Source organism: Melospiza melodia, chromosome W (genome assembly GCF_035770615.1).
Source record: "Melospiza melodia melodia isolate bMelMel2 chromosome W, bMelMel2.pri, whole genome shotgun sequence".
NCBI classification, from domain to species: Eukaryota; Metazoa; Chordata; class Aves; order Passeriformes; family Passerellidae; genus Melospiza; species Melospiza melodia.
Window position 1 is genome coordinate 58,682,814 of NC_086225.1, and position 25,744 is coordinate 58,708,557.

The window sequence follows — 25,744 nt, forward strand, 5'->3', positions numbered from 1 at the left end:
TCGCACCCTGTGCCTGAGAGCATTGTCCAAACGCTCCTGGGGCTCTGGCAGCCTTGGGGCTGTGATCATTCCCTGGGCAGCCTGGTCAGTGTCCTACCACCCTCTGGGAGAAGAACCTTTTCCTAATATCTAACCTAAACCTCCCCTGCCATTCCCTTGGGTCCTGTCAACAGTCACCACAAAGAAGATATCAATGCCTACAGAGGTAAGCACCTTTTCTGTGGGTTACCATCAGGCAGCCTGTCAGCAATTGCTCAGATTACTCCCCTCTGAAAGCTGTTTTTCAGAGCTGTAGGTGTTTAAAGCAGTCCCAGGAGTCTTCTCTGTTCACATCCTGTCTTCTTTGTGCCTGCCTGCTCTTTTCCTCTCTTTCCTCTTCTGCTGAATGCCAGCACTATGCATGAGACTTGCCTTGCAGGACCGGGATTGGTCCAGAAATTTTTCAGGACTGCTTTGAGATATTCATAACATACCAAATCTGGTATTTTTTTTGGTCTGTAAGAAGCATAACAGTCTTTTAGGAAGCTACAGAGTCACTATAAAACACTAGTTTGCTGATTCTCAAAGCTTTGTAGGCTTTGTTTCATGCCTGCCTCAAGGATATGCAGAAAATTGCTGCAGATTCTGGTTCAGTGTTGCAGCTGCAAGAAAACACAATTTTGTAATACCCATTGGATTACTAACCCTTATTTTAGTGGAAATAGTGGATTTATTTGAATCAGAAAATAGCTGTGCTTCATGACAAGCTGTTTACCCATGCTGGCAGGTGGAGAATGCAGCTGTTTGCACCTCACTGCATCCCAGCACACGAATCAGAGGTGGAACTCATTACCACTGCAGAGCCTCCCTGCTGGTTCCTCTCTTGCTGTCTGCACTGGGATAATCCAGGTTTTGACAAGAGTACAACATGCTTTCCTGTGGTGGGATACACAGGAGCAAGCCACTTGCCAGCTGGAGTGAGTTTTACTTGGAATGAGGTGTTCTACCTTCCACTCTGGTGTTGCCTTGCCATCAGCATCTTTTTTCCTTTAATGATCTGATGAGAGGAGCCACATGCCCAGCAGGCCCTTAGTACCCTGCATATGCTGGGACACCTCTACACCTCCCATCATCCTGTTCCATAAAACAATCCATGGGAACTCCTCATCTCTGCTGCTGGCAATCCAATAATCCCTTCTCTTCTTTATAAGCTCCGATAAACAAAAACTTTTTTTTCTGGTTGTTTTGTGGAAACTGTAAGTTTCCACGACTGGAAAAGCTCTGTCTGATATCATGCAACAATTCTTAACAGAATATGATAGTAAAGAAGGATTAAACCCAGGTTTGTTACTTAAAGGTTCCCAAGATAAATAACTGCCCTTTCTCAAGTAGTTTTGTTTACAGTTATTTTCCTTTTAGACTAATTAGTTAAGTATTTTCTTATTGCTATAGTCTTGATGCTAGACAATAGTTACAATACAGTCAACGTGTAGTTAATAACAGGGCTGTCTTGAGAGTGGTATTAATAATGTTTTTCCTTATATGAGTTATCCTGAGTCACTGGTGACAGCAGCTTCTCAAGCTGGCAGATGGTGTCTCTGTAAGAAAACATGTTTTCTTGCCTTGCCCATCAGTTCATTCCCAGACTGAGCAAGGAGAACTCGGTGGTAGTAGCATCTGTTGATGGAATAGTTCGTGTTAAACTCCATCTGCCTGCCAGCTCTAGGATGTTCAAACTGTGGTGTATATATAAGGTACAAAAGGTATTATTAGAATTCCGATGTATCACAAACTAGAGTGGGTTTAGTTATGTAGGATGGACATTTTTGGACAGTTCTAAGAAGTAATAAAAAAAAAATCTCATGAGTAGAGAGATGTTGCTCAGCAGTTGCTTTTTCAGCCTGCATTATTATTTGCAGCCATGCAGTGCAAGATGGAGATGTTTGACTGATCTGAAGCCAAGCCAGTTCTCGCATGGCGGCTGTGTGGGAGCCTAATTTCTGAAGCAGAGGTTTCAGAGGTGAAAGGACAAAGAGAAGAGATTGCTGGGGCTGGCAGGGAGGATGGTGAGCCCAGACAAGGTGAGCCTGTAATTTGGCCAGGCAGGTGCAGGCAGCCCCAGCAGTGTCACTAGTGACAGCAGCAGGGGCCTGGCTGTTGGCTGCTGGTGGCCCCTGCACTGTGCGGGAACCCCTGTGTGCCCCCACAGCTCGTGTCCCACAGGGAGCCGTGCTCGGGCACTGGGGCACACCAGGCTGGAGCTGGAGCTGCTGCAGTTGTTTGTTCACATGAAACACGTCAAGAGCCTGCCCACCTGTACTGCAGAGGGGAAAGCCATCTGGGACTGATAATCCAGCTGATGGAACTAAGCATGGGCTGCTGCTGAGCAGTGAAACCCTTGGGGCTGGATGCTGCTCTGGTGGCTCTCCCCTCCTCTGTACCCAAGACTTTTATGGCAGCAGACAGGAAAGCTTGCAACATGGGAAGTAGTGTTGTTACACAAACGAAATGGAATTTGTATAATCCTGACTCATCTTCAGTAGGTGGGGATGAATCAGATGTCCTTTTTCCAGCAGGAGATGCCAAGGACCAGCATGGAAAGTATGAGTGCTTGAAAGACTCCCTGGCCATGCCAGCCACAAACCAGCAAGGCGCCTTGATTTTAACTTTGCTTTCATTGTAGGAAGATCATCATGGGCAGCTTGAAATCAGGAACCACAGCCAGGCTGAGCTGCTGCTGGCACCCTCACCTGTGAGGGCAGCATTTCCTGAAGTAAACAGAGGAAAAGTGGCAGAAAAATCACTCTTGGGTTCATCCTTCTTTTATTATGTGCTTCCCGAGAAGGCTCTGGAAAGGCAGAAGTGCAAGCACAGCTGCTGCTGGTCCCAAGTGCCTGTGTGCCCATCCCTGCAGAGGAGCAGCACCTCTTGTGTCACAGCACCATCCCCAGCGCCTCTCCCCAGCTGTGCAGGTGGCAGCCCCGAGGGAGCAGCAAGCTGTGTGACTGGGGATGGATTTCTCAAGCAGCTATGCACTGTCTCCCACTTCCTAAGGGCCTCCCAAAGCAAGGGTACAGCTGTGCCTGTTGTGTCGGTTCTCCCAGACACAGAACCCACTTGGGTTCGGGAATACAGTGTCTTCTCTCGCTTCTCGGTCTCCTCTTCCAAGAAAGAAGTGCGTGGAGCACACAGATGATATCTGGCCCTGCTCAGGCCCGTAAGTCATGGCAGCAGTTGTCACACCTTGCAGGACAACATAGGTAAACTGCTGGCAGTTTCTGTCCTCTGCTTCCCTGCTTGGAGTGATGTATTGGGTAGTTTGGTGGGATATATACTCAGCTATACTAAGATTTTCTGAGAAAATTGTATTAGATAACAGCTAGGACCAAATGTAAGTTTTACAGCAACACTTGCTCTCTTGTTATGGTTTGTAGGATCACTGCATGGGCATTACTCGTCTCCCACACCGGGTTCAGGTTCAGCGCTCTCCGTTTGCTGGGTAAGTGCATGGAACACACAGCACAGGAGCTGTTGATGGCACCATCTGCAAAAGCCTAATGGCTCATTCATTAAGCAGTGGGAACCGGCACCGCCACAGTTTAATCAGGTATTGTATGATGAATAATTCAGAAATAATCCCCGATACTTGAATAAATATAAGGAGGAGGAAGGAAAAAGCCCCGTACATATGGCACGTATGGGAACAAAACAGGCATTCTTCAATGAGCCAGGCTGCTGAGCTCTGTGGTACTGATGTTAATCACGCAGGTGGCTAATTCCTGATGAGGAGCTGACTGAGGGGTTCTGGCCCAGCACTCGGAACATGTTCGTAAGCGGAAAAGAGAACGGTGTCACGGAAAATCCAGAAAGCCATCAGCCTTGCATTCTGCACTGTGCCTGTGGTTGTGTTGTGTCTGGCCTGAGGCTGTGCTCTTTGTGCTGCTGGGAAGATGGCTGTGATCAGGTGTGCGCTGTCCCTCAGCAGCTCTCCCTGCACGCCCTGAGTGCTGCTCTGGCCAAAGTGCTGGTGTGATGCACTGAGTGCTCAGGGTGCTAGATGCTGTATAAATGGAGTATACAGACATAAAGTATTGGGGTACATAGTTGTTCACCAGAGCCTGTAGTGACAGGGCAAGGGATTTAAATTTTTTAAGTTTTAAATTGACAGAGGGCAGGATTAGATTGGAAATAAGGAAGAAATTCTTCCCTGTCAGGGGAGTAAGACACTGGCAGATTGCTCAGAGGAGCTGTGGCTGCCCTGCCTCTGGGGAGCAGTCAATTTTCTGCTGCTGCTGCTCTGGGAGTAGTCAATTTCTCCAAAAACGGTAGTCCTGTGCAGAAGAAATGCCTTCCCAGCTTTTGACAATCATCAGTCATCATACAGGCTTTTCTATTTCATCTTTCCTATTTCATATCTAGAAATGCTTGGGCTGAAGGCCCGCTTTTGCCAACAGATGTAACCCTGTGACAGTGCCTTCAGCTGTGTGCCTTGAACACCAGTGTCCCTGCTTGGCAGCTTGGGGATGAGGCAGCAAGTGCTGTGGGCATGTGGCCCCTGTACCAGGCCCGCTCATGTGCAACACTGAGGCTCCTCTATGTGCAGATTTGGAGCAAAGCCCTTTATTTCCCACTGGAATACACTTCATACTAAAGTTCATGTGTAGCTGAGTGTCTGAGGGGTGTTGTTCTGCTCTTGCCTGTTCAGAGGAGCTGGGAGCTCTCAGCATGGCACAGCACAGCGTTACCTCATACTCGTGGAAAAACTGAGCTAATGACTGCAACTCCTCACAAACAGAACTGTTTCAATGATCCATGATCCTCACTAACCAACTCTGATTTCTTTGGATAACACTTAGTTTGCTCTGGTTAACAGCCAGAAAAAAAAGGTATAATTAAGCCCTGACAAATCCTCTTGGCTTTGTATTATATCTAAATCAGCATCTCTTTTACAGATGATTAAAAATGGGAGTCTCTTGTTGTTCAAGACTTGGCAGTATTTGGGCCTTTACAGTGTTTAACACCTTGAGAGTCATTAGGGTTTCTCACTCTTCATGCTCCTTGGGCATTGCAGATGTTCTCGCTGTGGTTCAAGATTCTCTCCTTACAGGTGGATAGCGTGAGCTGCCATCTTCCATGGACACATTCTTTAGATCTGGGGGAAACTGCCTGTTGCAGAGATGTTCCTCAGCTCTGGGCAGTGTTTGTACATTTCTCCTGACCAAAGTCCTTATCTCCTATGAGATCGCCTTCTTTTAATAAAACTCATAATTTTAAAAAGCAATCCTGGGCGTTTCAGTCCAAAATGTAATAGAAGATATATTTTAATAACCAGGAAAGGAAAAATTATTTTCCCCCAAGAAAATACCTAGAGATTAGTGATAGGAACATCTGAAAAGGGGAAATTTAATTGTAAGCTGGTCTTTAAATATTGAATGTTTAAATATATGTGGTTGCATTCCAAACAATGATAAAAAGAAAAGTATAAGTTATTCTAAAACAAGAAATATAAACTTCTGCTCTGCTATTGTTGATCACATGTTACAAGAAATTTTATGGTGAAAAAAGCAATGGAATTTACAAACACTATTAAGCATTTGCCAGAAGCTGTAAAGCTATTACTCTGAAAACAAATTTAGAATTGGAAATATGGAATCTGCATTTTACCCTTCTTGCTTTAAGTTAAGCATGTTTTGCTAGCTAGAAAGGAAATGTTCTCTTATTTTTCTCCAAAAGTAGGAAGGACAAAACAGGCAGTATTTATTCTGACATAAAAAAATCAAATGTAAATTGACTTCAGTTTTTATTGTGTCAATCCACCTGCAAAATCCTCTCTGGTCCCAGCACATCTTTAAAGTACAGAAGCTCTGTTTGATGCAGTTAAAATTGATCCCTGTACAGAAGGCATGAAATGAATACACTGCTGTTCAGAGTTCTGAATTTCAAGAGCCTTAAAATCCTTAGAAGTTAAATAATTAAGAAGTTATTATTGCACTCAAGTTCAGCATTCACCATAGCAGCAGTGTTCTGGGTTGGCAGCACTCCTTGCTGACGGCTCTCAAGGAGCAGCAGGCTGCACTGGGGGCGTTTCTCCAGGAAAAGAAAAGGAGGGGAAGTGATGGGACTCTGGGAGCTCCCACCCCAGAGCTGGAGTGCAGCTGCCGGGATCCGCTGGTGATGGTTTCACCGGCTGGATGGGCACTTGGAACCTGGCTGCTGCAAAGCCAAGGGACAACACAGGATGACTTAAACAAGGACAATTTCCACCACGGCTTCTAAGGATCATGTAGCAGAGTGTCTGGGGGAGTGAACAGGACTTCTGGTCTAAGACTTCAGGTCAACATGCCAAAAACTCCCAATGCAGAAGTGACTGCAGGGACACTCATGCTGCTGAACCTCTTTTTTTTTTGTGTGCTTGAATTAAAAAAACACTGGACAAGTGCTATCAGCCTGGCATGACTTGTAAGATATACTTTAAATGCTCTTCATTTTATGTGTTTTAAGTCAAATACTTAGGGTGACAGACTTTTTCTCCTATAGAGATGTCAAGGACACCTGGCTGGAAGGAAAGCAAGTAGATTTCCTTCCTGGCTGGAAGGAAAACAAGTAGATTTCCTTCCTGGCTGGAAGGAAAACAAGTAGATTTCCTTCCTGGCTGGAAAGAAAACAAGTGTGAAAGGCAGCACACACAAGGACCTTTGTGCCATGTATGAACTGTGAAATTGGTTAACATTTCAGATATTAATACCAGAGTAGTAGTAGCAGCTGCCATCTTCTTTTATGCTATTATGCAAGCCAACCACAGAAATTCAATGGAAGTAAAGAGAGTGTAGTTTTCACTTCTTTAAGCAAATCAGTTTACTGATGAATTGGGAAGAAATAGGGTGTTGTAATTATCACGGCCTAATTCTCCAAGTAACTTGGAGGATGAGCCCAAGGCTTGTGCAAGCTGAACTGCATGACCCTTCTTGAACATTAAAACTAGTGCACAAATCCACTGTCATATAATCCTAAAATCGATTTATTATATTAGCATTAAAGTCAGTAGAACCTATGTTCTGCTGCTGTTTTGGCTAATTGGAATAAGTTAGAATTTTTATGTGGAGGCAGGATTGGAGCAGCCAGGGAATGGCGATGGGTAATTTCCTGCCCTACCGATACCTGCGGGCACAGCTACTGGGGCAGCTTCCCAGAAGGAGCTGTCCTTGTGCAAAACGCCTTTGGGATTCTGCTGCCTTACTAACAGGCTCGTAAGAGACTCTAAGACACCAGACGCTAATGCGCTAATACACGTTATTTTATCTAGAATCTTTCGTATACTGTCTGCCCATAGCGTTAACTTGAGACGGGTGTTATGTATTTAAAGCCATGAGTATGCTTCAATAAAGCGATTCGCGTGCAAAGCATTACATTCTGAAAATGGTGCTGCACGGCGGTACCGGAGAGGGCGGGATCTCGCCCTGCTGTTGCTAGCAATGGCGATGCCGCCGGGATGCTGCGCAGCCAACAAAGGCGGCCGGTCGGAGGCAGCGCACGGGCCGCAGGCGCTGCGCAGGCGGGCCCCAGAGTGCCCGGCTAACAGGGTGTGGAAGGAAAGGCAGCATCGCTCCGGGACACGGTTCCCGGCCGCGCCCCGGGCCCTGGGGGGTGACCCCGGCCGGGCCCGGGCACAGCGGCCGCAGCGCCGGCGGAGGGGCTGAGCCGCCAGAGCTGGCAGCGTGTGGCTCCTCCCGTCCTTTGTTGGCCTGCAAGCGGAGCGGCGGCCGCGGGCTCTTCCCCCGGCTGCCCTTCGAGGCCTGAGGCGCCGGGGCACGGGGAGAGCCCGGCGGGCCCCGGGGAGCGTCTCCCACGGCACCCGGGCGGCGCCGGCTGCGGCGCGGAGGAGATCGGCCCCGGCGGCCGGCGCGGCTCTGCCCGCCGGCAGCGCTCGGAAACCCCCCCCGAGCTGTGCGGGCTGCGGGAGGCCGCGACCCGGCCCCGGCCCCGCGGCGCTCGGCGGCCCCGCAGCCTCCCCGCCCCCGGCACTCTCCAGGGAGCCGTTCCACACGGAATCACACGGGAGCGTCTCCCCATCTGTGCCGCCGAGCACCCCCACCCCCACCGCCCAGCCCCGCAGCCTCCTGCCATTATGTTCCTCCGACGCGGGGCCGGGCCGCACCGCGGGCCGTAGCCCTGCCCGAGCCCGCCGGCTCCGGCCGCAGCAGGTGTGTCGCATGGGGACCGGAGGTTGCATGCTATGGGGTCGCTTCCTCCCGGCCCGGCGGCGGCCGGAGGCCCGCGGGCACCCGTGCAGGGATTGCCCGGGCCGGCGGCTCCGGGCCGGCCGGGCGGGGGCGGATCGTTCTCCTCGCTGCCGAAGGGGCCACGGCCTCTCCTCCCCGGCCGTCCCCAGGGTTCGCAAGGCCCGTTCGGACAGGGCCGGTTCGGGCCGGGAGCGCGCCGACCCGCGGGGAGGTGCCCGGGGCCGCGGCAGCCCGGAGGAGGGAGCGGCCCCCCGGACCGAGGGGCCGAGGGAGGGCCGGCCGCGGTTGCGGCCGCAGCAGCCTGTGCAGGGAAGACGGGCCGAGGCAGCGGAAGAACATGGTGGTTCTCCCCAGAACGGGGTGGGGATGAGGGATGCGAAGAAGGTGTCTCCGCAGGGAGGGGTGCAGGGTTGTGCCCGAGACCTCTGTTCAGTTGCAGGTGCAGCCAGGGGCAGAGGGGCTTTGTCGGGGTCGCCCACCCAGCCGGAGGGAGCCCTGCACAGCAGCATCTCCCGCAGCCTCCGAGAGGAGGGGGTTTCAGCGCGTAGGCGGAGGTGGTTACTGGTGTTCCCAGAGCAAGGGTGAGTAGCCAAGAGGAGCGGGGTGGCTGCTGTCTCGGTCTGGGTGCCTGTCAGCCATGCAGGAGGAAGGCCCTTGCGTGGCCGAGGTGAAGGGGAGCGGGCAGCAGCAGAGCGGCCACGGGCACAGGTGGGTGCGGACCCCCGGAGCGGCGTGGGCACCGCAAGGGGCTGAGACCCTGGGCAGGCATCGGCTGCGAGGCGCAGGGCCGGGCAGGCGGCCGGTCCGCACGGTCTCTGCGGGGTGGGAGCTGCGCAGAGCCTGACCGGGCCTCCCCAGCCGGCGGGTGCAAGCCGGGGGGGCTGCCCAGCCGTGGGGCTGCAGCTCGCTGCTTCTCAAGGCCTCCAGCATAGTCGAATAGCAAAAGAAAAAAAAAAATCAGTGTAGCAGCCAAGTCGGTGCTGCGAGGAGGGGGTAAAGGAACTATTTTGTAGGCATCTTGCTACTGCGGAAATGGCTTTCTTGAGGGGAGGGAGGCGCATTTGTGGGTACTCTATAGTAAATGCTGCTCAGAGCACAGAAGATGCCACTCGGGCGGCCCCAGATGGAACGAGGAGTGGGGAGGGCAGATGGGAGAAGCCCTTGATGGGGCACCCCATGGCCGTGGGCATGAGGGGGCAGATGTGACGCGTGCGAGCAGCCACCCCTCATCTGGGGGAGCAGAGGGGCAGCAGCCCGGGTTAGCAGCCTGTCTCCCAGGGCTGTGGCCGAGCCTGCCTGGTGCTGCAAGAGAGATCCTGTGAGGATTTTTATTGCGGTCTCTTTGTTAGCTACAGCCAGGCACGCACACACAGCTCTCAGCCAGGTTGTGGGAGGTAAGTGGGGGAGGCGAGCGAGGGAGCGTGTGGGGGGCTCTGGGGAGCAGGGGCCGCGTGGGCCGGGCAGGAGGGGAGCCGGGGCACAGGGCTGTGCCGGCCCCACGCCACACAAAAACCAGCCCCTGCGATTTTCAGGGTCTTGTTGGCAACTCAGCGAGGGTTGCCATAGCTTTTTATGTAGGGTGACCAGAACCGGCTGGAACTGGTTTGAGGCAGATCAGCTCCTGAACACAATGCAGTCACTGAGCTACTACACTGGGATAGCTTCCTCCCTTCATGGCAGCCAAAAGCAGAGGAGCTTGCAGAAAGATACCATCCCAAAACAGTATGTGAATGCACACTTTAGACACACAGCACTGGTATGTGGCTAATGTAGTCATAAAGGGTTCTGTATGTAAATGTACATATTTGCAGTAACTGAGATTACTTTGGCTTTTCGTGCCTTTTTATGCTTAAGGAATGGGCAAGAGCTGAGATTTATGACCCTTACTAAAATATTTTTGCTTTGCAAGGGTGGGACACTGGCAATACAGTCTATTTTAAAACTAAACTAAATAAAATGGATTTAATTATTTGTAATTGTAGATATGCTTGTGACTGAGGATGCTTTGCATGCTGTTTTATTTACAGGGTGCTGTCTTGTGGTTTGCTTCCTTAGGAAACATTAATGGGGGGGGGGGGTGGGTTCTGTGCCTTTCTCTAAGACCAGAAGGAAACAATATTGTTGTAGAATTGTGCATAAAAGCATTGAAAAGATGCTGTAAGGCATACTCATTTTCCTTTTTTTTTCTTGTAGGCCTATTGATTTGGGCTGCCTTTAACCCTTTGGTGTTTGCAGAGGTAATGCGGCTGTGGCAGTAACTGAGCACTGGCTAAAAAAATCCCTCAAAGGTCAAGGTTCACAAGGTGAGACGTGGTGTTTTGGGCTGAATAGAACAATAGATTGGAGTTACATCCTGATTGCACACTTGGCACATTAGGAAGGAAACAATTGTTTAAGTGTTAATGAAGAAATGCTATTAAGATCCTCCAGTTTTAAAAGGATTAAAGCTATTATTTGTAAAGAGTTACTGATATCTTGGTTAAATACAGTATTTTCATTGACGATAAACTTTTTTTCCCCAGTGTAGTGATACGAATAGGCCTCTGAATGACAATCATGAATTGCCGAGCAGTTGTGGCAGGGAGCTGTTCTGTGCTGTATTAAGAGAGTCACACATGCAGGATTTGCTGTCTGATTATTTACACTGTTGTTTGACCACATCTCAGTGACCCAATACTTGATTTTTAATTAAGGTCTTCAGTGTTAAACACGTACTTAATATCGCCTACAGAGAAAAAACCTGTGCAAAAGAAATTGTATGGATGGCTTTTCTTAAACTGTTGTAAGCTGGGGAGGATTTTGCAGCAGCCAAGTGGAAAGATGTATTTTGGGGGCTGGATGGAGCTCCAGTGGTGTGAATTATAATATTGTGCATAGGAAACTGGATGGGCAGTGCAGCAACTGCAGAGGGGTGACTGCATTCAACTTAAAGCAGTGGATAATGGACAGAATTTTTAGGTTTTCTTTCTCAACTAGAAAATACAAAATGTGTGCTTAGATTTGAACTGACGTTTTTATCTTCTAGTGAAATCTGAAGGAGTCAGAGAGAGGGAGAGGGGCAGAGAGAAGGAAGCAGTAATGAATCCAGCAAAGGGAAGAACAAAGGCTGTTAGAGCTTGCACAGTGGATCACTAAACATTTTGCCTGGGGGATTCTTTTGCTGGAACTGTTATTTCCTATAACAGGAAATCAGCAACTCTAGAATCCTAACCAGTGTGATTTTTTAAAAATCTTCCCAGTCCCGGCTGTGTTAGCTGGTTTGGTAACCTACAATCAAGATAATATGGAGGCAGAACATTGGAAATACTCTGTTGTGGTGTGAAATGAGGGTCGTTTCCTCTGTGCTCAGCAGAATAGACAGCCCTAAACGCCTTGAGAGGTTGTGGATACTGGGTAAGTTGTGTGCTGGCTGCTGAGGCAGGGTGACAATACAAGGGAACCTTTTTGTTTCTGACTGCAGTGGATTACGTAAGGCACTGAGCTATTAATCATAGAAAAGTGAAAATAGCATACTACCATTTGGCCTGAAATTCTGTGTTTGTAAGCTTTACTGCAGCTGTGATAAGCTGTTTTTCAGGTTTGATAGAGCAGTGAATAGCTCGTGGCAGAGCAAAGTGCCTGACAGATCACTGTGCTGATTTCTGCTCCTGTTCTTCAGCATCAGGATGCAGAGGGTCTATATTTGACTAGAGACGTCTGTGGCAGAATGATGCTGCAAACAGGAGTTCTTGTTGTATGCTAGGAATAGGATCTCTTCCTGATGAGGATGCATGTTCTTTTCCAAGTGTCAGCTAAAATTCATATATTACACAAGAGCATTTTTTGGGATTTTTTTTCCTTCTGCCAGAATAGTAGGCAGCTTTAAAATTTTAAGTTCTCGGATTGCGATAGAATTCCTTGAATCCTTTTTGTTTGGGTTTTTGAATGCTATCTGTATTACGAAATTTTGTTTTTAGCAAAGGAGATTTTGAATTTGCAGGGATTTCTGATGGCTGTAAGATGAGAAAACTGAATAGATGGAGTCTGCAGTGTTCTTGGTGAGTTGTCTTTTTTCAGTCTAGTAATATCTGTAAAGGCTCTTCCTCAGGAGATTTGGATTGTGCACGCAGGCCAGCTTTCCAGCAGCAAATGCTAATGCTGGAGGGCTGCTCTTCTGTATCAGCACCCAGGATCTCATTTTGCATTGGTCTCAGTTATTTGATCTTCAGAATGAGGGTAAGGATTTATCACATTCCAAGTCCCTTTGGAATGAATTGACTAACTGTTGTTTCCCTAGCCATATGCCTGTGTGTTAAAATACAAATATGCAGCAGAGTACCAGGAATATATGTTCAGGAAAACCCAAAGTTGACCCTCATGTTCTCGGGCCTGCTTGTTGCCCTGCTGGGCCCTGCCTGGCTGGGAGAGCTCCCTGAGGGGCTGCACTGCTCGTGCTGTGCTTTGGCCACAATTGTCATCCACTGCAGAAAAAGTACCTTACGGGATAGAGGTGGGAAGCTTGTGCCAATTAGAGTGTAATTCCAGTCTGCGTTCGTTTGGGAATCTCAACATTCTCTTCATTGTTGTTGTGCATCTGAATTATTCACGTGGTACTGCCCCAGCCTATTTTTCATATAGAAGTACAAAATTAAGCTGTGATTTAAATTAATTTCTAGGTAGACTAGGAAAAGAGTGGTATGTAGATTTCCCTGCTTTTCAGGAATTCATCTATGTTTTAGGAGGGATTTGGGAAGTAGGTAGACCCAAACCGTGGCTTGAATCTCTTGATAAATACAGGTGGTTTTCATGTGGCCAGCTGTAGCTGGGGATGGCCTGTTCAGCCCCATGTTGTGCATAAGGAGATTCCTTGCTCACGTGTTGAAACATCCCTGTTCTTTTTGCCAGCCAAAGGCTAATTGTCCTGAGCTTTGAACCAGCTGTGTGTGGTTCTCTTCAAACTGTGCCAGAAGTGGTTCAGACTCCAGAAGATTCCCCTCCTCTTTCCCATCTTGTTTTCCAATACCCAAAGAGAACCTGAAATACCCAGTTCAAAAATTGATGTGTTGGACTACAGGATGAGGAGTCATAAACTACAAGTAACACTATTTTGGCTGTCAGAATGGTGGATTAAATCTTGTACTCATTGAGTCTTGGACATGGAAGCAAATTGGATTTTCCCCTTTTTTGATATGGTGTATAATATAGAAAAAGTAGGTTCTTGGGATAAATTTTAACTGTAGAACACCCCATACTTCACAAAGATGTTTACATTAGGGCTGGCATGACCTTACTGATGCTGTGGATGCTAAATAGATGCTAAATAAGACTGTTATCCAAAGAAATCGAAAATTCCTAGGGTAAGAATTACTTTGCATATGACAAAAGGAATTTCTGTGATTGGTGGAACTGGGAGTTTGTCTGGGTTTTGCAGCAGTAGCAGGCCATGGGCCCTTTGATAGTGAAAAGGAACCCGTTCATTATGTATACAAGCATGAGAGCCATTGCTGACTGTGGTTGAAGTGGGCTCTTGCACATCCCACTTGCCTGCTGAGTGTGTCAGACCAGGCCAGGCTGTGATTGGAGATGTGGTTCCCATTTCCTGAAGAAGGTTTTGTGGTTAGATTAGCGTATGGCTTTGTCTGTCTGTACAAGGCTTGGCTTTCAGAGCAAGTGACTGGAAGTGTAAGTCAGTCATAATTACTAATAACCAATGAACTGCTCATCATGTGTGTATTAAGATGAAATTTGTCTAACGTTAGGATACATGTTACTGCAATTCTGATTGAATCCCTTATGCCTTCTCTACCTGATGAAATTTCTTGTCACAACAACACAGAAACCAAAACCCAAAAAAGTATGGTTTTGTGCTGGTTAGGCTGGTATTGCTCCCTGTGTAGGCATTTTGTTCCAGAATGAGCTTGATGTTACTTAGGCATCATTACTCTTGTTTGGAGGTGGAGTAATTATTCCCGGTTACTGGAATTTTGCTCTGGAATAGTGTGTCTGCCTGGGAATCAGTAGAAGTAACAGACTAATTCCTCTATGTGGCTATAACAGAACCAAGACGCTGCCATGTGCCAGACCCTGAAAAGAGGTTTCTCAGTGTTCTCACAGTGTTCTCATTTCACAAAACTGGAAAGAATGCTGGTGTTTTTGGAAGAACATGCAAAAGACAACATCTCCATCCTACAGTGTGCACAGTTCTCAAATGTATGTAGTACAAAGAGCTGTAAAAACAAGAGTTTAGGGCAGGTAAAGGAATGAAGTCACAAGAATGTGAATGCCATAGGTAGAGGAAGATTAAATTTGGTGGTTTTCCTTTTTCCTTTGATAACAAATAGATTTGCTGCTGAGGGAACTGAAGTTGAGCATTTGTCTGAACAAAAGCAAGGAGTTAGATATTTAGATGGGATTTGAAGGCAAAGGGTAGGAATTCAGTAAGGCAGAAAAGATGGTCTGGTCCAATTAAAGCAATTGTTTAAAGTTGTTAGACTTGTGGTTTAGCTATTTGGAAGGTCTGGGCGAATAGAAAGGTGAGTGTCAAGAAGGGAGAGTTGGTTGGTTCTTCAAAGGTTAAGGATTAAATAAAAGAGTAAAAATTGAGAATGTAAGAAGTATTTACAGGCATCATGTTAGGCCAGAGAAGGAATAGACTCACAGCTGGTCTGGCAGCAAAGGTGTCCCTTAGTTTTGATTTTGGATAAAAGGCAGAGTTTTATCCTTAAAGGAAAGAGTTACTAAAAGGTTTGTGGAGGGAAAAAAAAGAGAGGGGAGGAATATGGCCACAGAGTCCTGGCAGTTGTGGTGGAAACATAGTTTATATACTGAATCTTAAGATGGGTGTCCTAGAATAGTGAGGAGGAGATAGTAAAATGGCCTAGTTAGATCTTTTCCTCCTTATGTATCACAACTGACCATGTTTGTCTCCCTTTTTGTTTAACTTTGATTGCTTGAAAAGTTAGAAGAATGAGAGAAGTTCTTGATACGGGCAGCCGTAGTTCTCAGTAAAGGACAGCTCTGTCTCCTCTGCTGGGCAGTTGTGATCTTAAACATACTTGGAGGAAGAGGAATTAAGTGTGTAAGCAGGTCTTCATTCATTGTTATGGGTAAATGTTAATTAAACTCCAGGATATATAATTGGAAGAAGTTTCAGACTAGGGAGACTATCTAGCTCTTTTTGAGTGGATGCAACAACTGTTAAAAGACACCTATGGACAGATGTACAACCAGAATGCAACTAATTAGTATCCCAGATTACGAGAAACTGTGTCAAAGCTTTCTGTCAGTTTACATGGATTTTAAATGCTTTGGTGTCTGCAGTCTTTTCCATTTAATCCTCAGAGAAACTTGTTTTGTGATTTTGATTCTATGTGTGCATCTGTTTTTTTATTAAGAATTTCATAGGTTAGACAAATGGCCCAAAACCATTAAGTGAACTGTGTAAACAAATTTCCAAACTCTTCTATATTTATTTGAAGCCGTTTCATGAAATATCTGTGTCTATTCCAGTATCCTTTAAAAATCTTCCTCAGTTGCCTTCTCATAATCCACAAGGACTTCCAGGTAGCCAGTGTTGATGAATACCTAAGTCTTACAGATGTTTATTACTTTATATTTCATTTTCAGGAAGACTCCTCAGATTAATAGTGCAGCTGTTAAGGAAAGTCAAGACTTCAGAGGAATTACAAATGTCTCATGTTATTTTTATGCATGTCCAGGTATTTTGCAGTCTGGGTGAGTGAGGATAGGAGTGGGTGTAGGAGAGGGAACAGGAAGAAAGTCACTGCAATTTGGGCCCAGAATAAAATTGCCAGGTTACTATCTGTGGAGTTTATAAATTACTATAGTTCTTGGTGTAATAATTCTACTGTATGCTTGGTCACTGTTCTGTAATGTATAATCTCTGAAAACATTACTTCAGAAGTGAAATAGCATTTCTTTGCATGGCAGATGTGAACAAGCACTTGTTTTCTGTAAGACTGGGCTACTAGAGCTTAAAGTGATGACTTTCTGCTTATTTTACAGATCTGCTTACAATCAAATACATGGCCATGGGGGATATGAAGACCCCAGATTTTGATGACCTTCTTGCAGCCTTTGACATACCAGACATGGTAGATCCCAAAGCAGCTATTGAATCTGGACATGATGACCACGAAAGCCACATAAAACAAAATGCTCATGCAGATGAAGACTCCCACGTCCCATCATCATCTGATGTTGGGGTGAGCGTCATTGTGAAAAATGTGCGTACTATTGATTCTTCCGAAGGTCTGGATAAGGATGGCCACCATTCCACAGGCAATAGCTTGCACAATGGCTTTCTGACATCAGCAGCTCTTGAGAGTTACAGTAAAGATGAAGGGAAATCACTTAAAGATGATGGGTCAGCTTCTGAGACTACACTGAAGGATTCAGCTTTCAACCAGTTCAGCCCAATATCAAGTGCGGAAGAATTTGATGATGATGAGAGAATTGAGGTGGATGACCCCCCAGATAAAGAGGAGATACGTGCAAATTTTAGAGCAAATGTCTTGGCAGGATCTCTGTCGCAGCAGGAATATGACAAACTAAAGGCACTTGGAGGGGAGAACTTAATTAAATCTGGAATCACAGTTTCAAGTAGTATAGATAAAAATAAAACTGGTAAACGAGAGACAGAGACAAGCTCCATGAATTTAGGTGTCTATGAGCCTTTTAAAACTCGAAAAACAGAGGACAAGTTACTAAAAGACAATTCTGAGAAGCTTCTTGAAAACAGGGTACTTGATGGAAAACTGAGTGCTGAAAAATGTGACACAAATCTTGCCAGCATTTCCCAATCCAAAGCAAAGTCATCAGCAAAGCTTTCGTCCTGCATTGCTGCAATCGCAGCACTGAGTGCTAAAAAGGCAGCTACAGATAGCAGTAAAGATTTACAGTCTAACTCAGGAGAGTCTTCTCCATTACCAAAAGACATGAGTGAAAGTCCCCGGGCTATTGAAAAATCTCCTGAGTCTCAGAGTTTCATTGATGGTGCTAAGAAACCGTCTGTCAAACCGCCCGATAGTCCCAGAAGTGTCTCCAGTGAGAACAGCAGCAAAGGGTCTCCGTCTTCTCCCGCAGGGTCAACACCAGCAATTCCTAAGGTTCGCATAAAAACCATCAAGACTTCTTCTGGGGAGATCAAGAGAACTGTTACTAGAGTGTTACCAGAAGTTGATTTGGACTCTGGTAAAAAGCCAGAGCAGAGTGCTTCCATGGTAACCTCCATGACATCTCTCCTGTCCTCACCAACTTCCACTGCTGTTCTCTCCTCTCCTCCCAGAGCTCCTCTGCAGTCCTCAGTTGTCACCAATGCAGTTGGATCTGCAGAACTTGCCCCCAAGCAGGTCACTATCAAACCCGTGGCTACTGCCTTCCTGCCCGTTTCAGCAGTGAAAACTGCAGGTTCCCAAGTGATCAATCTGAAGCTGGCTAACAACACCACAGTGAAAGCCACTGTCATCTCTGCTGCGTCCGTGCAGAGCGCCAGCAGCGCCATTATCAAAGCTGCCAACGCCATCCAGCAGCAGACGGTCATGGTGCCAGCATCGAGCCTCGCCAGTGCCAAACTCGTGCCAAAGACAGTCCATCTTGCCAACCTTAACCTTTTGCCTCAGGGTGCCCAAACCACCTCTGAACTGCGCCAAGTGCTAACAAAACCCCAGCAGCAAATCAAGCAGGCAATAATTTCTGCAGCCGCCTCCCAGCCTTCGAAAAAAGTGTCTCGAGTGCAGGTGGTGTCATCTCTGCAGAGCTCTGTAGTGGAAGCATTCAATAAGGTGCTGAGCAGCGTCAATCCCGTACCCGTTTACGTCCCAAACCTCAGCCCCCCTGCCAATGCCGGAATCACGCTACCCACACGAGGGTACAAGTGCTTGGAGTGCGGCGACTCGTTCGCTCTCGAGAAGAGCCTGACCCAGCATTACGACAGGAGGAGCGTGCGAATTGAAGTGACTTGTAATCATTGTACAAAGAATTTAGTTTTCTACAATAAATGTAGTCTCCTGTCCCATGCTCGTGGGCACAAGGAGAAAGGCGTCGTGATGCAGTGTTCCCACCTGATCCTAAAACCAGTCCCAGCAGATCAAATGATAGCATCTCCTTCCAGCAATACTGCTGCTGCCGTGCTCCAGAGCGCAGGGGGAGCTGGCACGCACTCCCTAACAAAGATCCAGACTGGCTTAACTGGGACAGTGATCTCGGCCCCTGCGAGCTCTCCTGTCATTCCAGCTATGCCCCTAGACGAAGATCCATCAAAACTCTGTAGACATAGTCTAAAGTGTTTGGAGTGCAATGAAGTTTTCCAAGATGAGACATCTCTTGCAACTCATTTCCAGCAGGCCGCAGACACAAGTGGACAAGTAGAGTATCCTATGTTTACATTCCAATGTTTCATCTATAAGCCTAGGAGACTTTGGATATGTTTTTACTTTCATTTAGCTGTTATTATCTGAACCTCTGTGATTAAAATGATAAATGAAAACCATAGAAAGTCTTGCAAGCACTTACATAGTGAATGTCAACACTTTTAAAATAAGACTTAGAATCTTTATAGGCCCTGAAGTCTGAAATTGACACTTATATTTTTGCTAAAATTTAGCATTAGCTTTCTTACAGCTGAACGTGATAATGCAGAAAATAATCGTGGGTATTACTAATCATATGTTAATGCTTCTTTCTGTGCTTTGGAATTTGACTAGCCAGTGGAATCCACTTAATTGGCACCCTCATTAACAGCCCATCTATTCAACCTGAATGATAGCTTTAAGTGATTCATTCTAGATTGGTCTTCAGGTTTTAGAGTTTTCACCAAGTGCCCTAAGTGAGAGAGGCATTCCCCTCACGTGCAGGGAGGGACTCAGGCAGTGACAAATGGCACACTGACTACTGACAGGAATGCTGCTGTTTGCCTCAGCTCTTCCTCACAAAGTGCAAAGTGCTGTTCTCACTTGCACGTCTTCCTTTCTGTGTGACCATTGGTTTAGTTGGTTCCATTTCTTTTCCTCTTACAATTGCTACTGAGTTCAACATAAAAACCATTTGAAAATTATTTACTAATGTATGTGGCCTGACCTGAAAGAAATACGTCATTCAATAAAACGTAATATTAATCAGTGTGCGATGTATTTTATAATCCTGGCAGAGTGAAGGTGGTCAATTAAATGATACGGTTGGATCTCTGTTGGGGTGTGCCAATTAAAAGGGATTCTGGTGTGGTTCAAAGCATCCAGGTGAGCTTGGTGCTCCAGCTTCTTGCTGCGGGGGAAGCTGAAAACCTGCAAAGCATGCTCAAGACAGGAATGCCCCAGGAGTCTTTCTGGGAATCACACAAAGTGGGCAGGCTAAAGACTTTTAAGTCCTGCAGTTAGGAAAAAAATGCACTGGTCCTAGGAGCACAGGCAGGTTCCTGTCAGGATCTATTCACTGCATGTAGGACCTATTCTGTACCATGAAGCAGCTCCACTGCACCTACCACTACAGGTAGTAATGTAAAGAGATATGCACGTGGAAATAGCCTCGATTATGTGGCTCTGCCTTAGTTCCTCCCTTTGCTTGGCTGGCAGAGTTAGACTGAAGTTACCTGGATTCCAGGTGGAATGCCATGCAAGTGAATTTCTGTTTGTAAGATACTACAAGTGTGCAGAGCTCAGGGAATATGTCCATGCACAGATGTTGCTGCAGTTCTGAACAGGATCTAATGGCTGACCATTACATTCTGCACCTGCTCGGGCTGCTTAATACTGTTAATATTAGGCTGTTTGGCTAACTGATTTGCTGATGCTTATTGGTTGTAGATAGATTCTTTTTTTCCCCATAATAGGCCCATTAGGTAACATGCCATCTAAGGTCCAGTAGACCTTGCAAAAACCTGGTGGTTTTGGTACTGGAAAAGCAAGCAGGAAAGAAAGTGACAAGACAAAGCAGTTGAATGAGGGACAGAGAATTGGTTGGGAGGATGAGGCGAAAATAGAAATTGAAAGAGAACAAAGATAAAGTGATGTTCTCACTTTCAGGGTGTGAGGATTTTTGTCTTTATGGCCAAGTAAACAAAACCTTTTGCCCTTCCCTTTCTCCCTCTGTCTGGTGCTTTTGCCCTGTTGCTGCTGAGTTGCTCTCCCTACATGTCCTTTAGATACTGTTTATCCTGGCAATTTACTAAAGGAAAGCCATTGTGATGTTGACAGAATGTGAAAATGCAGCTGCAGGGAGGTGGAGAGAGAAGTGCGGGTTCCCAGGTACTGCTGTTGAAGGAGGGAAGGCCCTGGAGCTGCAGGAGCAGCTGGCATTGCCTGCTGCCTGTCTGCGTGTTTGTGTCTCCTCATGGAAACCTGCTCTGCTGAGCTGCAGGTTTAAACAAAACAGTGCAAAGAACTGGAGGAAAATAAGCTATTTTCACGTTCTTCCCTTTGAAAAGAACGCTTAATAAATGTAGTTTTAAATGTTCTTTGTTGAAGCATCCTTTTACATCTTAATTACACATTTTTGTAGTCCTTTTCATATGTCAAGCAGCCGCTGTTTTTTATGTTGAGTTTGGTTGCATCCTGTAGGGGTAATGTTTCCTGGAGAAAGGCTCTGTACAGGCATTTATTACTACGTATGTTGCTACTTTTTCATTAGATGTTACCTCTTGAGAAGCTTAGATGAGAAATACCCTGACTTGTTTTCCTTCTTAGTGCTTGGCACTGTCTTTTTGCTGTAAAACTGCCATTATTGTGGGGGGAAGAAGACAGGGAGGTTAGATGAGATTGGTCTTTTTTCTTTGGAAGGAAGAAAGAATAAAAATGAACACTTAGATTTTGCAAACAGGTAATAGGAAAAAAGGTTATTTGCAGCTTACTGTTCTTTCTAGTGTCCCATCTAATTGCTCCTGAAATGGAAAATGTATAGTTTTGTGTTTCCAATGAGTAAGTAGCTGCTCTTATACTCCTGTTACGAAGGTAGAATGTTTTGTTTAAAATAAGCAATGGTAGAACAATCTTATCAATGAAAATACATTCACTATGAAGTTGTTACTTTTCTGTAATGTTTTATTGCCATTAATATTCCTGTTAAAGGAATATTAATCTAAAGGCATATTCCTGCTAAAGCAGTATTAACCCTGACTCACTGATTGGTTTTCTGGCTGAATAAAACCCTCATGTACTTGCTGGGGGGAAAAGGTAGCAAATCTGGGCTAATGAATGTTAGTATTTCTCTTAGTTATAGATAGGAGTACATAGCTCCCATGGAAACTGCATAGCTCATTTCCCTTCATACTCAGCGTATGTGTGTATCTTTATTTTCCACCTCCACCATTTTTCCTTCTAACCCTTTTTTTTTTCTGAAACTTTGACTTTAAATGCAGGCAGGTGATGATTTTCACAAACTGTGTTTTATTTTGGTGTGGGTTGGAATGAGAGAACTGGAAGTTAATGCCACCTTAAGCCCAAAATAAAATGGTAAGCAAACGTGCTGAATGTCAGAATTTCACAGTAGATGCTTCTTGTTCTACTGTAATCAGTTACAATCAATCATTTTCTGTACTCATTGAAATAGCAGAGCAGGGGCCTTAACTAAGAGCATTACTGGCATGTTGGGTCAGCAAATGAGTCTGGCAGATTGCTGCAAAATCAGGAAGATCACTGAGCTGGGGCTGGAATGTTGTGTGGCTCTTCTGTGGCATCACATCCCAGTTTCCTTCAGAGGTCCTGCAGGCCAAAGGCTTTGGAAGGACTGTGAAACCTCCAAATGTTTCTGTTACTGGAATAAGTAGTTCTGGTCTGCTGTTTTCTTAGTAATCAAATTATGCTCCAGATTCTCCAGTATTGTATTACAGCTTGTTAATACAGGAATAGCCAAAGAGATTTGGGGAATGGTACTGAGCCCAGTAAATGTGGCACTTATTGCTGGTCAGAGAGTTTTGCCTTTATCTGAACTTAAGACAAAGTTAACACCCCAAAACAATTCTGGTCAGCCTGAGGCTGCGAGTTCCCCACTTTTGGGCACTCTTTGGTCAATTAAGGCCAAGTATTTGGCATTCCAAAGTGAATATTTCTTTGTGTCTCAGCATAGCCTTGCTGCGCCCCAAAGGCTGTAAGCAGGTGCCAGTTTGACATCCCTGTAGATAGCTGAGCTCAGGCAGAGCCCTGCAGGAGAGCAGTGCATGTACCCATGCTGAACAGAACTGTAGTGGGCTGGCAGGAGAGCCCGTGGAACCTGCATTGCAGCGATGGCCTGCTTGCTTTGCTTCACGTGCTGTAATTTAATGATTTGCACTTTGCCATCCTGCTGCGTCAGGACATGGGAGAACTCTGTTTGTACAGAGACTGTGTTCAAACACACCAGGCCACAGTGCTCCCAGAGCATTTATTTCAGGATTTCTTCATGCGTATGTTAGTAAATAATTTATAATGCAGATCTGGAGATCTTTTTTGGTCAATATTCTTGCAGAGTGTACACATCACTACATATGCCAGAACATTCTTAGAACATTCCTAAAAACATGCAAATACATGTTTAAAAACATACTGATGTCATGAAGGAGTCTTGGGTTTGATTTTAAATCTTTGCAAGGCCCTGGTGAGGTTCACAAGTCCCAGACCATAAGAGACAGTAGCAGTAATTTGATTTTGGAGTTGTTTGTAGGCCCCTTGCACTATGAAGGTAATCTGGGAAGGCACCCCAGTAATATTTCCATAAAGCACGTGTATCTCCCGTGGTCAGTGGTGTAGGAAGGAGCTTTGTAGCCCAGGATGCCAGTCAGTCTGGCTACCAGCACCTGCCAGCTCTGCTAGCAGGGCTTGTGTTTGTACTTGCTACTGCATTGGGTCCCATCCCAGTTATGACATTTAACCTTTATTTGCTGTATTGCAGAGTTTGACACAAGATGTTATGTAGAGCTGAACCAAACCTTTTGTCTCATCTATTCTGGTTTATCATTTAGAAGACATGCAATATCTGCCAGATGCTGCTTCCTAACCAGTGCAGTTTTGCATCACACCAGAGAATTCATCAGCATAAATCTCCATACACGTGTCCTGAATGTGGAGCAATCTGCAGATCTGTCCACTTCCAGACCCATGTCACTAAGAACTGCCTGCATTATACCCGAAGAGTTGGGTTTCGGTCAGTATGATGATTCCTTTTGCTGTCAATTGATGTATAATTTATGGTTTTTAAAGTGGTTTTCCATTTCCATAAGCACTGTTTGGACAATACCAGCTTCATGGGTTTAAGATTGTCATGGCAACAGTACTATTAGTACTGAAATTTTGAAATAAATACATTAGGATTCTGCTTTGTTTTGGGCATCCACTTTTGTATATGATTAAATCAGAATATTAGCTAGTGTAACACAGATTCAGGACTTCATGGTTTATAAAGTCTAGAGAATTCAGATACATTATCTTCATTTCAGGTTTTCAGAAACCTTCTTGAGTTTTTCCAAACCATTGAATTTTAGATTGTTCTTTCTGGTAGAAGAGTCATCGTCAGTACTTCCAGAATGTATGGTTCAGATGTTGATGGGCATGCTGCTTCTGTCTGGTTGTTCTCTTTTCTGTGGCAAATCAAGATTCGTAGACTTTATCACTTTGCATCACTTGGAAATTGCCTTTCTCAAACAACCCTGTCTTTTGGTTCTCCTTTGTTACTCTTCAGTTTCCCTTTGACTTTTACATTTCCCTGTAATGGCAACTCACTGAGAAAATGGGGAGCAGAGGCATTTCATAGAAATGTTTAGTTTTGAAAGATTTGAAAAGATGCTTTCTGTTAGCATTTTCCTTGCACTTGAGTGGCAGGCAGCACAGCAAGAGATCAGAAGAGCCACCCGTACCCTGAGCTTTGCTTAGCACTCCAAAAACATGTCCACTTCACCCTGTCTGCCTGGAAAAAGGCCATTGCAAATCTTCCAGCAGGTAGCTCCTTCCACCCTTAAGGTGCCACAGTTCATTTTCCAGGATGGCTGTGCAATTGTCCCCTAAGGGATGAAAGCATTTTTACTGCATCAAGCCTCTGTTTTCAGCTTGAATTCATGTCCTGATATAACTCCAAGCTCTTCTCATTTCTTTGGGTTCTTTTCTTTTTACCCTTTTCTCTCAAGCAGTAGTGTTTCTTGTCCTGCATTTCTCCTCCCCCTGCTTCCTGCACTCCACTGCTCTTCCCTCTCATGTATGTCTCTTGGGTTTGTACATGGAATCACCTCTGGGACTCCTGGCCTGTGCTGGTAACACCAGCAGAAAGAATCCCCTTCACTGGGAATCTAAGTCACTAAACTTTTCAAGATGTCTCAAAAAATCTCATGTCACATTGAGTCGAGAATTTCTTGATCTGAATTCTCGACTAAGCCTAAGTCACGCAGGCAAGCAAAAGCAGTCTCTGGGGATGTTACTGCCTCCCTCCTTAGCCTGCCCAGCCTCTCCTGGAACTGTGGTGCTTTTCCCCGTGAGCAGCACAGCCTGTCCTGCCTCTCACAGGGCCTCTGCCAGAAGCTCCCTTTGACTCCAGTGCTTTAGGCTACGTGTCTGCACGGAGTCAGCTGAAACTTCAGCCTGCAGTTTCACCGCATGCTGCCCAGGTGAAAGCAAGCAGCTGTTGGAGCAGTCCCCAGAGGAAGGCTTGGGCCTCAGGAACTGTGTGATATACAATGGTGGATGCTGAGTTCAGTTGCTACGTGCCATCACTCGAGAGGAAAGTCAGGCCGTGGCACGGGGGGGTGGCAATGCCACCCTGCCCTCCGAGGGACACCTCAGGAGCACGTGTGTCACCGAGTGCACTGTGCTGTGCACGGCTGGGAAAAGTGCTCACCTCTCTGGGACAGCTCTTAACAGAGCCAAAAAAGACCAGAATAATCTGCTTTAGAGAATGCATTAGTGAGCAGAGACTATATAAACTCAATGAATATTATTAAGAGTGTAAATTAAATGCCCAGAAAAAGAATGGATGGCATTTCATAAAATTCAAGGGTGATAAATTTTAAAAGTAAAATGGGATCTTTGAGTTCAATGTAGAACTGCATTTCCTGCTTTATTGTTATCATCAGGGCAGTAAAACTATTGAAAAATTAAATTGACATTTATATGAAAACAATCATACTGCCATGATAGATGCTAAAATTAAAATTCTGGAAGGGTGGAGGCCTTCTACGTTTGAAGAGTTTGTACAAGTCTTACTGCAAAATACTGATCAATAAGAAATTGTCTCATTTGACAGGTAATTGCTGATTGCGCTATGTTCTTGGACTGATTTGGGAGCATTTGCTACTGGAGATAGGACATTAAAGGGGATCATTGTGTATAAAAATTCTTATGTTCTAATATTAATTCAATTTTTTAATCGTTTCATTTTAGAATAGATGCAGAAAGGTCACAAATTTTCGTCACAGCAGAAGTATGTTTTTGAAAAATATTTTCTGAATTCCAATATGATATATTGATCTGATAGTAGGGATTTGGTTTCGTTTTCCTGAGTTTCAATCCAAGTGCTGATTTGATTACATGTACAGAAAATCATTACCAGTATGTCTTCTTTAAATCTAAACAAGG

The 25,744-nt window shown here is 45.6% G+C and overlaps 1 protein-coding gene across 3 annotated transcripts in view; it reads left to right on the forward strand.

Annotated features, from left to right (window-relative positions):
* The first annotated feature begins 8,489 nt into the window (after positions 1–8,489).
* ZNF532 (zinc finger protein 532) overlaps positions 8,490–25,744 on the forward strand; it is a 31,650-nt gene continuing 14,395 nt past the window's right edge. The window contains exons 1-6 of one of the 3 annotated variants that reach the window (XM_063179563.1): positions 8,490–8,800; positions 9,752–9,941; positions 10,413–10,522; positions 11,459–11,612; positions 16,224–18,583; positions 23,146–23,327. In XM_063179563.1, coding sequence (XP_063035633.1) covers positions 11,543–11,612; positions 16,224–18,583; positions 23,146–23,327 — 2,612 coding nt within the window. In that variant the 5' untranslated portion in view covers positions 8,490–8,800; positions 9,752–9,941; positions 10,413–10,522; positions 11,459–11,542. The remainder of the gene's footprint in view (positions 8,801–9,751; positions 9,942–10,412; positions 10,523–11,458; positions 11,613–16,223; positions 18,584–23,145; positions 23,328–25,744) is intronic. The other 2 variants (XM_063179565.1, XM_063179564.1) reach the window with 2 other exon arrangements.